The sequence below is a fragment of the Camelus dromedarius genome, chromosome 11 (genome assembly GCF_036321535.1).
Source record: "Camelus dromedarius isolate mCamDro1 chromosome 11, mCamDro1.pat, whole genome shotgun sequence".
NCBI classification, from domain to species: domain Eukaryota; kingdom Metazoa; phylum Chordata; class Mammalia; order Artiodactyla; family Camelidae; genus Camelus; species Camelus dromedarius.
This window is the reverse complement of record NC_087446.1, coordinates 7,761,273-7,775,242: the sequence shown is the minus strand read 5'-3', so window position 1 is coordinate 7,775,242 and position 13,970 is coordinate 7,761,273. Positions and strand designations below refer to the sequence as shown.

Sequence of the window (13,970 nt, the reverse complement as noted above, 5' to 3'; positions counted from 1 at the left end):
TGCAGAGACAGGGCGTGTTGGGAACACGTGCCACTCTATAATCTGCTCCTGCCTTGGGGCCATTTCTCCTGCTTGACTGTAGACGGTTCCAGAGAGTTAACAGTTTAGGCTTAGAAAAGATTTTCCATTCGTTTTCTCCTCTATTCTAGAAAACAGTCCTGAGAAGGGAACAGAGTGAGTAATATTATCCCCAGTGTTCAGATGGGAAGACTAAAGTCCAGAGAGATGAAGGGAGTCACTTGAGGTCACATAGTGTGTCAGTGACAAAAGCTCAGCATTGGGGATGTCAGAGGTACACTCTCTGCTGGGCCCACCTCCAGGGGAAGTGAACCTCTCTGGTGGGAGGAGGCAAAGGCACCACAGGAGGTGGGCCCCACCCCAGGCCCAGTCCTGCCCCCGGTTGGTGCCAGTGAGGAGGTCAGCAGGCATCAGGACTACCCTAGAGCAGGCGCAGGTGTGACGGTGGGCAGCCCGGCCCCTCTGCCGGCCTCCAGCTCCCTGCCATGGAGTGAGGACGAGGCGGTGCACTGTGGGAGTCAGCCGCCCCCAGCCCCTGCGCTCGCAGCTCTCACATCCTGGGAATCAGATTCTTGAGAGGCAAGCTGGAGAATTCCTCCTCAGAGCTGCCGCCCACCCGTCCCTGGGTGCCAGCCGTCCAGGCACGGTGCTGGGGGAGGTTCCAGGTGGCCCGTGGGCTGGCCCAGCACGTGGACGGGGGAGCTGGGGTCTGGGCAAGGCTGGCACCCCGTGTTCCTGGATGACGCGGGGAAGGGTGTTTACTGCTCGGGGCTTCCTGCTGCTGCCCGCCACCCTTTCTAGGGAACCTGCATGGAGGGAAGCCCTAGACGGGCTTCTGGAGGGAGGTCATGCCCTCTTGCCCCATGGGCTCTGTGCCTCTGCCACCCCCCTTCCTTGGGAAACAGGTGTCAGAGGGCCCAGCCCCACGTACAGTTGGGCTGGCAAGGGCTTTGCTCTGACCTCTGGTGCTGAGGTGGCCCCACTCCAGGCTTCTGGCTGCCCCACCAGTCTAGAGGGCAAATGAGTCAGAGGGCCTTGTCCATGTGTTGGGAGGTATTTGGAAGCAAGTGCAGAAGTGAAGGGTAAACATTACAGGTTTTTTTCCTCTAATTTTTTTTCTTTTTTGCTACATAAGCAAAACCTGTTTATTCTAGGAAAATGTAGACAAATATAAAGAAGGAACCAAGCCACCCAGAAAGAGCCTTTCTGACACCTCTTTGAAATGGTTCAGAGATCATACAACTTGAGTCCAAGACCCTCCCAGCTCCTCACACTCCCAGGGCAGCAGAGGGGATGGCAGCTCCGGCCCCTCCCACTGTGTCGGGCCCTCCTGCCCGCTCCCCAGGGCCTGGACAGGGGGAAGTGGGAGGGGTGCGTCCAGAGCCCCTGCCCAGGGCTCCTTCCTCCTTCCTCCCGGATGCAAGAAGCCCCCGACACAGGCAGGAGAACTGAGGAAGGCCACAGCCACCTTGGCCTCTTCTGAGGGATGTCTGCCTGCTTTGCTGGGCTTTCAGAAGCTCCTCTTCAGCCGCTTTTTCCAAACTCCAAGATGTCATGAATCAGGACCGTGGGGAGGGCCTGGGGTTCCTGGAGGGTCTTTCAGTGACTAACCTGGGGCCAAGGGCCAAGGGATGACAAAGCAGGGACCCTGTTCTGGGCTTATCATGTGTCAAGGATAGAATCCGCCCCACAGCCCTGCAAGATGGGTGCTCCTCGTCCCTGCGCAAAGAAAGCCCAGAAGGTGAAGCTATTTCCCCAGGAACCACATGCCTCTGGGCCTCCAGGGATGGGGTGGAGGGCTGGCAGGTTCCAGGTGACCCTGTGGTCACACGCAGGGTGGGCACATGCTGGGTGTGGGCGGAGGCTGCCTCCTCCGTGACCCGCAAGTATGACCCGAGGCATCCACCCTGACCTCTGCTTGCTTTCAGAGCTGTGCCCCCGACACAGCCCCCTGGACCCGACGCCCCACGCGCTGGTGCAGCCCATCTCTGCCATGCTGGCCTCGGACCCTGCCAGCTGCCCCCGCTGCCAGCACGAGGCGGGCCGGCGGCCCTCGGGCCTGGGCAGCAGCGACTCGGGCCAGGAGGGCTCGGGCTCTGGGGGCTCGGGTGGCAGTGAAGATGAGGCTGACGGAGACGGGGCCCGGAGCAGTGAGGACGGGACCTCCTCAGACCTGGGGAAGGAGGACGAGGAGGAGCAGGCGGATGGGGCTGCCGGGCTGTGCGGAGACGTGTGGCGGGAGACGCGAGCCAAGCTGCGGGGCATCGTGGACAGCAAGTACTTCAACCGGGGCATCATGATGGCCATCCTCGTCAACACCGTCAGCATGGGCATCGAGCACCACCAGCAGGCCAGTGGGGGCAGGCACGGGGCGCGGGCTGGCACGCAGGCGCAGGAGGGCCCTGGGCAGCCCGGGTCTGTCCAACACCCACTCTGTGTCTGTCTCCCCCCAGCCTGTGTCCCATTCATCCATGTGGCCTCAGTGCCTGGCCCAGGGCCAGCCACAGAGGAGGCGGAGCTCAGGGTGAATGAGTGACCAAGTGACTACTCAGGGTGAGAACGAGGGGTTCCAGTTCTGTTCCCTCTAAGCGTCTCAGCCTGGACACCAAGGCACCCACAGCCCACTCCCTGCCAATCCCTGCCAAATCCTAACTTCCATTCGCCACCCCTCCACGTAAGCCTGCTTGTCTCTTGTCTCCAAAATAGCTGGACTGATCTTTCCAGAGGCTGGGATCTCCCCTGCCCCCAAACCTCCACAGCCCCCATTGCCCTTGGCATGAAATGCAGACTTTTCCACTGACATTCAAGGCCTCTCATGCTCTGCCCACAATGTACCTGCCCTCCTGTCCTTGACGCACCCCCTGACTTCCCCCTCACCACAGCCCCGAGGCTGCCCTGCAGAGGCTGTCCCCCATCTCCCTTCTTGGCCAAACCTGTGGTTGCTTCTGTCCTCAACTCTGGGTGCACGGGGTGCAGGAAGGTGTTGGCTGAGTAGAATGGTGTGTCCCAGGCCCCTTGGGCCATCAGGGATACTGCTGGGGTTCAGAGGTGAGATGAGTTCAGAGAAAGGGTCCCCAAGAGGGGATAGCACGTGGGGGAGGGGACAGCTTCTGGGAGGTGGCAGGAGCACAGGGAAGGTGTGTACAGCAGGAAAGGAGGCTGTTGTGGGGACACAGGATGGAGACCTGTGAGGGGTTAGCACAGATGTCCCTAGTCCATGGGTCATACCTGGGGTGACAGCTTTGACAAATCCAGCCCTGGCTTCGTTTGGAATAACATCATTTTCTGGCTCCCATTGTGCCCCAGCCCTTAGGTGGGGGGCCCTCCCCTAACCTGCACCCCAGCCCTGTGAGGCTCTGCATCTGGCAGCTGGTGACCCTGAGGCTCCAGGAGGGGATATCTCCAGCCCAAGGTCTCACAGCCAGACAGGGGCCAAATTTGAACCCACATCTTTGTGTGGCAAGACTGACGCCCTACAGGGTTTTGGTTTTCGACGCCCCCCCCTTTTGCTTCCCTGTGGCCCTCTTTCTGCGGGGCCTGGCCGCCCGCTGTGCCCGGGGGTGGGCCACACTCTCATTTCCCTGTTCATTAGTTCGCCAGACACAGGCTCTATTCAATTTACTGAAATGCGGCCCCTGGGGCTGCCACCACTCTGCTCAGAGCTGCCTGTTTGCCGGTTTGCCTGCCGTTCCAGCTTAATTAAAAATGTCTTGGGGAGGGCTGGGGGAAGGCTCTCGGCAGGGTAAAGCTGGTGAGACCGGCAGCCCAGACCCCCTGGCCTAGGGTCCCACCTTCTGGCCTTGGTCAGGTCAGACAGGGGCCAGAGGCCTGGCTGGGCCTGTGTCCCCAGGGAGAGCCCCACAGGGAACCGGTGCTGTTGGGATACTGGCTCTAGCTTCTGGGTGGGGCAGCACCAAGGGTGCCCATCACCATCCTGCTGCACCAGAACCTGAGCCCTGTCCCTGCCAGTGGCTTGTGGAACTAGCTTGCAAGAGCCAATTTTCTCATACTCAAGGATTTGGCAAACCCGTTGTTAAAAACAGTTGGTAGCTTGAAATTGGCCGTGGTGGGAGTATTTACACCATGGAAATTGGCACATGTTGCAAATCAGGACTATTTTTCAGAGGCCTGTTTGCCAGCGTACTGCTGGCTCCTGCCTTCTCAGCCATCCCCCCAAGGCAACACGGCGGCCAGGGCTGCTCCGTTCGCTGGTCCAGCCTCTCTCTCTCTATCTGCAGCGCCAGCCTCAGGCCAGGCCATAGTCCCTGCTCAAGCCTCCTCAGGGTCTCCCTCCCTGGCCTGGCCCCCCTCACTCCTGCCACATCCTACTGAGCAAGGTTTTCGGCCTCCATATGGGGAAGCCGCCTCTGTGGCCCCGCAGGTACCCCTGTCCCCTGGCTGGTCTGGGAGAGGCTGCCCTCACTGGCCAGGCTCTGCCGCTTCACAGGACCCTCCCTGGCCTCCTCATCCATGAGCAGGCGCCCTAACTTCATGCCCTTTTCCTCATAGGGATCAGCTCCCATATACTGAGCACCTACTAAGCGCAGGTATTACCCCCACCCCCTTCCCACTCTGAACGTCACTGCCAGAGAACTGAACTCTGTCAGCTCAAGGTCTGGGCTCCGTCCCTGGTTCTGCTGTTGACCAGCAGGGAGGCCTTGGGCAAGTCGCCTGGCCTCCTTCAGCCACTGTCCCCATCTGTTAATGGTCACACGGACCCTTCTTCCAGAGGGAGGGTTAAATGCATCAAGAAGCCTGGTGCATAGTAGGTCCTCACTAGTTATGAATAATTTTCTAATTTTTTGTTGGAGCCTTACGCCACCACCCTTGGAGTGAGCTTCCTATATGCCATCTGGAGTCTCAAAAAATTATTAATTAAAGACAAAGTGAGGGGGAGGAAGAATTTAAAAAATGTTCTCTTTAAAGCGGCTCGGAGTGTCAGCCATTGACCGAGCTCTGTGCAGGGCCTGCTCCTAAGCCAAGGGTAGTTTTGCTCCACAGCCCCCGCTCCCAGACACTGCTGGCAGGGAGCTGGCCGCCCCCGAGTTTATTTTGAGCAGCCTCATGTGAGGGGCGCCTGTGGAGAGAGGTGGCTCAGGGCTGTCTGGGGGGCAGGGAGGGAAGGGGAGGAGCAGGAGAGACGTGATTGTATACTGCCCCTCTCCTGCGGGGGAGGTGACTGCAGAGGGGAGGCATCCTGGGGGCCCCACCCTACCCTGGCTGCCCCACCCTACCCCGGCTGCACAACCCGCCTGCAGGGAGCTTAGTGTGGCCACCGGGTTGGGGGGCTGGCAGGTGGTGAGGTGGGGGGCGGCAGGTGGTGAGGTGGGGGGCGGCAGCTGGTGAGGTGGGGGGCGGCAGGTGGTGAGGTGGGGGGCTGGCAGCTGGTGAGGTGGGGGGAGGCAGGTGGTGAGGTGGGGGGCTGGCAGCTGGTGAGGTGGGGGGAGGCAGGTGGCTGCTTTCTTTCTCCTGCTGCGAAGTGGGGCCACCCCTGCCTCTGGGGTCACAAGCACTCAAATGAGAGGTGAGATTGTGGGAGCCCATGGCCTTTAGGTGGTCGCTGCTGCCAAAATCACAAGGGAGTGTCACCAGGGTCCTCGTGGCCACATACATTCCTTGCAGGCACTGGCCTGGGAGGAGGTGACAGGGGAAAGTGGGGGTCAGCCAAGCAGGGGCCTTTGTGTGACCCATGAGGTGGTCAGATGGTGCCGAAGTCGGTCCCCCACCCTGCATAGCCCTAGGGTGGAGGGCCCAGGACAGTCTGTGACTGAGACAGGTAGATGGGGTCGACTTGGGCAGCCAGATTCCTCTATCATCATCTGATGTGTTGCACATCTCCTCCCTGTGTGAGCCTCACGGCAGCCCTCTGGGGCAAGCAGGGTGAACATCTTGTCCCCACTGGGCAGACGGGGAAACAGGCTCAGAGAAGTGGACTGGCTTGCCCAGTGTGACATGGTGAGCAGCTATCAGCACTGGGCTCTCAGATACTGAGGTTGAGTTGGAGGTTCCACAGAGCCAGCAGGAGATGGGTGGGGAGGCACTGCTCCTGGGAGCAGGCTGTCTGAGCGCACCCCTCTCCTCCTGAGCTGGGCAATGCTGTCCTAGAGCTAGAGGATGGTGACCAAGTTGGACAACAAAAAAGAGGGTCAGGCTGAATGGGTAGCAGGGCAGGAGTGCAAGGAGCCTCTGTGGGGAAGGGCTGACCCTGGCTGGGGCAAGTCCACTCTCTCCAGCTCCCAGAAGACAGCATTCAGGGCCTCCAAATCAGTGGATGGGTCAAGTAGGCTTTATTCTCTTTTCAGCAGCTCCATCAAGTCACTGCCAACCCAGGTCTGGGGTGACTCCGGGAAGAGGAAGATAGAGTGGCTTAGTGCCCTACATTCCAGCTTCGTGAGGGCTTAGGGGAGAGAGAGACACCAACATGAGCTGCGGTTGGGGAAGGCTTCCTGGAGGTGGTGACACAGGAGATGGATCTTGAAGGATGACTCAGATTTCATTAGTGAGACAGGAGGGCCAGAGGCAGGCACCAGGAGCATACGCATTCCCATGTAAGACCCTGAGTCTTCAAGGAGGATGTGCACCTGGGGCAGGGCCAACAGCCCAGGAGGCTGAGGGGGTCTATTCATGAAGTCTCGAGACTGGCTTTATCCTTAGGGCAGTGGGGAGCCTTGGGAGGCTTGTAAGCAGGGCAGTGACGTGTCTGTGGTGAACTGGAGCCTCAAGTCAGAAAAGCAGGACAGGTAAAGACACTTGGGACATGGCAGAATGAGGGTGTGGGCTGGAGGGAGGAGACCGGTGTTTGAGATCTGATTCTACCACTGCTTGGCCATGGCCGGGGACTGTTGCTTCTCCTCTCTGAGCCTCAGTTTCCCTGTCTGTAAAATGGGGATACTATAGGGTAATGTTTGAGGCTTATACCGGATAATTCATGGAAAGTGCTTAGCGCTACCTCGCACGTGGGAGATGCTTTAATACCAGCTGCCATTATTATCATGGGGATGACGCTGGGCTCTAGGGGTTCCTGGGGGCAACTTAGAGACCCCTGCCTGACTGGGCCCTTATCTGCCCCTGCAGAAATGGTCAGAGGCCAGGCAGCCGGGCCTCCCAAGCCTGGCGTCCGGCAGGGATGAGCTGGTCCTGCCCCTACCCCTCTCCCTCTGCTTCTGGCCTCACCTCCCGCTGGCAGCCCCTCATCTGCCCTCTGTACTCCTGCCTCTGGCTTAACCTGGTTTTTCTTCCCCTGGCACCTCCTCTTCCATTGGATGGGTCTTTGCCATTTCCAGCCACCTGTCTGCAGTCTCTATCTGTCTGTCTGTCTGTCTGCCTGCTCTCTCTCAGTTTCTGGCTCTGTCTCTAACTCACATACAGTGTCATGATCTTGGTCCCTCGCTATGTTTTTATCTTTATTTTTCTCTCTCTGTCTTGTCTCTCCACACCTTGCCTTTGCTTCTCACTCCCTGTGTCTATATGAGTCTGTCTGTCCGTCTCTCTTTTCGAGTCCCTCTCTGTCCATCTCTCTAATGGCTGCCCTGTCCCTCTCCACGTACCTCCCCCCTTAGTCTCTCACTCACTGTATCTGTATTTGTCTGTCTCTCTCTCCCGCTCACTGCCCCTCTCCCAGAAAAATGCTCGCAGGAGTGATGGGTGGTCCATTAGAAAAAGATTAACAGGTGTGCGCTTGACTAGAGAAACAGCTGTTCCAAGGGAGGAGGGGAGCAAGCAGGTGACCTTTCGGGGAGAGAGAGTGGGGTGGGGGCTCCTCCTCAGCTGCAGTTGGGCGGGAGTGTGTGCAGCACGTGTGGCCGGAGCCAGCGCTGGCCATTGTGGACTGTCAGCGGCCGCATCTTTCATCTCTGTTTTGGCGGGCTGGGAAATTGGTGGCTCCGAGCAGCACCTGGGCCCTGGCTCAGCCAGGGATGCTGGGCCCCAGCCCCTCCTCACTGGGTGCCTCTCTCGGGGGCCCACTCCCCTTTTGGGACCATTTTGTGAGTCAAATGTAATTACAGATGGAAATAGTGCCTTCGCCTTTTATCTGGGCTTGAGAGGAGCTGGCAGTTTTATTAGATTTCTCAGACACCAGGCGGAAGCGGAGGGTTGGGTTATTTTTCTCTCATCTCCTTTTGACCCGAGTGGAATCAGCGTCAGGCCCTGAGGCCTGGTCCCCCGGTGGAGGGGTGGTGCTGGTGATGGGAGCTCTCCTGTCTCCCCCAGCCTTGGCTCGGGCTGGTCCCTGTGCCCAGATACCCTCTCTTCTCCCTGTCTCCTGCTCCCCCTTCAGCTTGAGGTCTCACTGAGATGTCACTTCCTCCAGGAAGCTGCTCCTGACTCCACTGTCTGTGTTCCCCCAAAACACCCTCAACCTTCCTCTGTTTTTAGCATCTGCCGACTGGTTTGTTAACTCGTGAAATGGGCTTTGTCAGTGGACCCTGCCCTTCTCAAGGGCAGGGAGAATGTCCTGATTCGTTCACCACTGCCCACCCTGGCTAGCACGAGCCCAGGACCTGACGGATGCTTGGAAGACCTGTGGAGTGTATGCAGCTGTGAATGAGTGGGTGGATGGGTGGATGAGTTTCAGGGGGCGGGTCGGTGTGTGTACTGGGAGAGTAGTTTGGAGTCTGACTTGGTGGCTCTGCCACAGCCTTGCTGTGTGGCAGTTCACTTCTCTGAGCCTCAGTTTCCTCATCTGTAAAATGGAGATGCCAACAGCGGCCTCATAGGTTGTCTGAGGCATCAGTAATTGTGTTGGTGTCGGGCTCAGCAGGGGCGCATGGTCAGGCTTGACAGATGGCCTTTCCCTTCTCCGTGATCAGGCGGGGACAGCCTGACTCAGTGGTGAGCAGAGACCAGACACTTCACTAGTCCTGGTGGGGCTGCAGAGGGGGAGAAGGGCTGGGGCCTCGTCTGGCCCTCATCTCACTCCCCTTGTTTTATGGGTGAGGAAACTGAGGCCTGGCCGAGGAGGAGGGGACCTGGAACCCTGCCCCTGGTCATGGCCAGCAGTGTGGCCTGTTTCAGACACTGGTGTCCCTCGAGTGGTCCCACTTGCAGGGCTGTCACTTGCTGCTAAAAACCAGCAGGTACACAGCTCCTGGAGTAGAGGGTGGCTCTATGGCCAGGGGGACTAGCCTCCCTCTGACCCGCTGGTGACTTTGATTCTTAATCTCTCCGCCCTTAGTGTCCTCTGAGAAGTGTGTGAAGTAAGCCCTACCGAGCGGGTGGTCGGGTGGATTAAGAGCTGTCGAGGCACACGGTAGATGAACAGTCTCTGTCCTCCCTCAGGGGGCGTGGTGGTCTCCAGCCACATTGCTAGGAAAGTGGAGAGAAGGGAGGGCTGGATGGGGAGGTCTGCACAGGCAGGGGTTAAGGGCAGGAGTCTTGGAGCCAGGCTGCCTGAGTTTGAATCCTGGCTCTGCCCCTTGCTAGCTCTGCAGCCTCAGGCAGGGGACTGGCCTTCTCTGAATCTGTTTCCTCATCTGTATGATGGACTCCCGTGAGGGATTAAGTAACATGATGCCTATAAAATGCACAGAACAGGTCCTGCACATGCTCACTAAGTGGCTTAGGGTCATGGGCAAATAGGAAGTTTCAGCAGCTACTGGCCTGCCTTTCTGTCTTGTTCTGTGTTTAGTCATATGACCTTAGACTGGTTTCTGAGCCTTAGTTTCCTCATCTGTAAAATGGGTATCATAACATGGCCCTCAGTATGTAGTACCAGCATCTCTGCCAAATCTGTGGAAGGTCATTCCCATCTCAGTGGACCCCTCAGAATGGCAGAGATGCAGCAGAGTTGTCAGGTTCTTGAGGCCAAGTGCAGGGGGAGATGGAGCTCCAACGAGGACACCAACCTGCAGGTCATGGAGCCAGGGTGGCTGAGCCAGGCCTCCCTGCCTCTGCGGGGGTCCTGAAGCTGATGGGTGTCCAGAGGGAGGGACCCGCAGCTTCCCTCTGGCCTGACCGGGCTCCCATCCCCTGCCCCAACACCCCTACAGCCTGAGGAGCTGACCAACATCCTGGAGATCTGCAATGTGGTCTTCACCAGCATGTTTGCCCTGGAGATGCTCCTGAAGCTGGCTGCCTTCGGGCTTTTCGACTACCTGCGCAACCCTTACAACATCTTTGACAGCATCATTGTCATCATCAGGTGCCGACCCGCCCCCTGCCCCCAACCTTCCAGGCTGTGGGCCTAGAAACAGAGCGGAGCAGGAGGGGCACTTCGTGCACTGACCCCAGCCAGTAAATGAAGTATATGAAATGAAGGCAGCCAATCATCCTGAAACACAGTTATCAAAATATTGTAGAAGTTGTGACTTAGCAATATATGTGCTTCTGGATGAATGCATTAAATAGCAAGATCTAGTAGTGGGTCCATGACTACCACCATTCCAAAGAAAGGATGAGCATAAGTAATATTTGGAAATATCTGTATTGGCCACCATGTGATAGAAAAATATCAGTGATTTCAATTGGCTACGAGGCCAAAGAAACTGCTAATTCTCTGTTGTTTGTTGTTGACATTTGTAATCAAAAGAATGTTAAATCTCAAAAAGTGGTCAGTGACATTCATGGACCATAGACTTCTTGGGGGGGCGTCCACAGAATCCAGGTTCAGAGCTCCGGATTTAGGGTGCACGGAAGTGCAATGACTTGTGAAACAATATTCCTTGGATGAATGAGTGAATAAATGGAAGCTCTCCGTCTCTCCATCCTCCCCGGCCTCTCCTTCCTCTGCCTTCATCTCCTCCTGGCCTCCCTCCTGCCTCTCTCCCTCACTACCCCTGCTGGCCCCCTCCCGGCTGCAGCATCTGGGAGATTGTGGGGCAGGCGGATGGCGGGCTGTCGGTGCTGCGGACCTTCCGGCTGCTGCGGGTGCTGAAGCTGGTGCGCTTCATGCCCGCGCTGCGGCGCCAGCTCGTGGTGCTCATGAAGACCATGGACAACGTGGCCACCTTCTGCATGCTTCTCATGCTCTTTATCTTCATCTTCAGGTGAGCCCGCCACCCTGGAGGCCACACCTGTGGGGTCTGCTGGGGCCGTGGTTAGGAGCCTGGGAGTGTGGGTGGTTGAGCTTCTCTGGGTACCACCCCAGACCTGGGTGTGAATCCTGGCACCATCACTTAACCCCCTAATGGCTCTAGGCAAGTACCACCCCTCTGAGCCTCGGTGTTCACTTCTGTAAAATGGGACCAACACTGCCTCCTCCCATCTTACTCGGTTGCTCAGGAATGAAAGGTGGGTGGGCAAAGAGCTTGGTGTGTGTGTGTGTGAGTCCCTTGAGCCACCTCCATCCCTCCCCCAGCATCCTCGGGATGCACATCTTTGGCTGCAAATTCAGCCTTCGCACGGACACGGGAGACACGGTCCCTGACCGGAAGAACTTTGACTCCCTGCTGTGGGCCATCGTCACAGTGTTCCAGGTAAGCAGCGGAACATGTCCATGTCTGTCCAGGGAAGGGGTTTCTCCCAGGATCGCTCTTTGGAGGTGCCCCCAGCCTCAGAGAATTCAGGGAAGAGCAGCAGCCTGACAGTGAGGCCCCTCAGCCCCAGCCTCCAGTGGGCAGGTCCGGAGTGCGGGGCCAGGCTGGGAGCTGGGTTGACTGCCTGATGCCTGTCCCTGCCCCTCCACTCCTGCCCCAAGACTTTGGATTCATCCCTGAGACTGTTTCTTCACATGTACCATAGTGTGGTTGAATGGCTGTGTGCACACAGTTGTGGTAAGGGCAGAGGGAACAAGGGGAAGAGGCGGGGGCGGGGGTGGCTTGTGCCCTGGGTGATGGGATAGGCTGCTGAGAGGATGGGGTTATGGGAGCAGTCAGGATGGAGCACCACGAGTGTGTGATGCAGGCCTTGAGGGTGTGGGCAGACAGACAGCAGGAAGATCGTGTGTGTGTGTGTGTGTGTGTGTGTGTGTGTGTGTGTGTGGTATGCCCAAGCACATGTGACAGGCTGCTGTAGGTGTGCATGGGCTGCAGCACGCCTGAAGCTAGTCCACCCGGTTGGCTGGGCTGGGGCCTGGGGCTCTCTGGGGCTGAGCCCTTGTTCCCCGTTCCCCCACAGATCCTCACCCAGGAGGACTGGAACGTCGTCCTCTACAATGGCATGGCCTCCACCTCCCCCTGGGCCTCCCTCTACTTCGTTGCCCTCATGACCTTTGGCAACTATGTGCTCTTCAACCTGCTGGTGGCCATCCTGGTGGAGGGCTTCCAGGCAGAGGTGACTGTGGCCCTGGTGGAAGATGCACTCTTTTGGGGCCTGCACGAGACTGGGTGGGGGGATCCGGATGGGGGAGGATTGTGAGTCAAACATCTAGCAGGCACTGGGTCTCCAGAGGAAGGGGTTGCCCATGAGGCAGTAGAGGCAGTGAACTCTCCATCACAGGAAGTGTGCAAATGGAGGCTGCATCTAGGATCCCTGTCTTTTTCCCAGGGGTGCAGGACTAGGCCTCTCTACCTCTGAGATTCTAAGATCTCCAAGATCTGGGATTCTGGATCACGGCTCCTCCATTTTATGAGGCTTTGGGGATACTTACAGTCAGGCAGATGTGGGTTTGTGGCCCAGATCCTCGTTAGCTTCTCACTTCCCTTTTCTGAGCCTCAGTTTCACTATCTATAAAATGGGGGGAGGGTGAAAACACCTATTGAAAAATTCAGGAGGGAGGGAAGGGCTTAGCTGACTTTTGTTCCAATGTGAGGGACCGTCTCCCAGGGCGACGCCAATCGCTCGTACTCGGACGAGGACCAGAGTTCATCCAACATGGAGGAGTTTGACAAGCTCCAAGAGGGCCTGGACGGCGGCGGAGGTAAACAGACCTCCACTTGTCACCTAGGAGGCCAGGACTCTTCCCCTGAGATCTAGGTGGGCAAAGGGCATAGCATCTGGTTTCCCCTCAAGCCAAGGTTCGGGGACAGCTAATTCTCTGTCGCTTCTTATTTACACTTACTATTGAAAGAAAAGCTAAATCTCAAAAAGTCCAGTGACATTCATGGCTCTCCTGAATTCTAGCCACAGGGGTAGCTGCAGCCCACCCTCACCCCTCCACACAGCATGGCCTGTTGGGAAGAGCCTTCAGCCTCAGGATGCCTGGGTTCTGTTTAGCACCTCTGGGCAGCTTGGAACAAACTTCCCCAACCCATGCAGTGTCCTTCTTGGTAGCCAGGCTGGACAGTATCTGCCTGCTTCCTGCAGTGGCCACAGAGTGAGGTTCTCATGAGCTGGCCCTGAACACAGTAGGCAAGGGATCCACTCATCCAGAAATAAAGCTGAGAGCCTTGCAGTTGGGGCAGAGGGGAGGCACACGTGATGATGTCCAACCGGGAAGACTTCCTGGTGGAGGAAGTCTCTCCAGAAAAACTCTTAATTTCTGTTACTGTCCATGTCTGTTTCTTTTCCTCATGGCTTCTTTTGCTCTTGTTCTGTCCTTCTGTCTGCCCCTCCCTCTGTATTTCACACCCCCCCGCCCCCAGATCCCAAGCTCTGCCCAATCCCCATGACTCCCAATGGGCACCTGGACCCCAATCTCCCCCTGGGTGGACATCTGGCTGCAGCATCTGCCCCTCGCTTCTCAGTGCAGCCAGACCCCGTGCTAATGGCCCTGGACTCACGCAAGAGCAGTGTCATGTCACTGGGGAGGGTGAGCTACGACCAGCGCTCCCTGGTGAGTCCTTGTGGGGTGCTCTGCCTGGTTGCTCCCTGCTGGTTGTGTGCTGAGGGACCTTGGGGAGAAATGCCTGCCAGTTCAGCCCCAGACTGGTGCCTAGGCTTAGGGCACCAGACTGTCTAGCCAGAACCAGGCAGGGACCATGTCTGTTGCATTCCTGGATGCCCGGGGATCGCGCAGGACTTGGCAACAAGGAAAAAATGAATGAGTAGTGCCAGTGGATCTGGTGTAGGGAACTGGGTTTTTGTCTCAGCAGCAATGTGTAGGGTAAAGAGTTGGGCTTTGAGGTGGTGCAGAC

At 57.7% G+C, this 13,970-nt stretch overlaps 1 protein-coding gene across 3 annotated transcripts in view; it reads left to right on the top strand.

Annotated features, from left to right (window-relative positions):
* The window catches only part of CACNA1I (calcium voltage-gated channel subunit alpha1 I), a 107,124-nt gene that overhangs the window by 70,720 nt on the left and 22,434 nt on the right, over nt 1-13,970 (top strand). For 2 of the 3 annotated variants that reach the window (XM_064491429.1, XM_064491431.1), the window contains 7 exons: nt 1,947-2,368; nt 10,008-10,159; nt 10,818-11,003; nt 11,315-11,432; nt 12,073-12,228; nt 12,721-12,814; nt 13,479-13,669. In XM_064491429.1, the coding sequence (XP_064347499.1) occupies nt 1,947-2,368; nt 10,008-10,159; nt 10,818-11,003; nt 11,315-11,432; nt 12,073-12,228; nt 12,721-12,814; nt 13,479-13,669 (1,319 nt within the window). The remainder of the gene's footprint in view (nt 1-1,946; nt 2,369-10,007; nt 10,160-10,817; nt 11,004-11,314; nt 11,433-12,072; nt 12,229-12,720; nt 12,815-13,478; nt 13,670-13,970) is intronic. The other variant, XM_064491430.1, reaches the window with a different exon arrangement.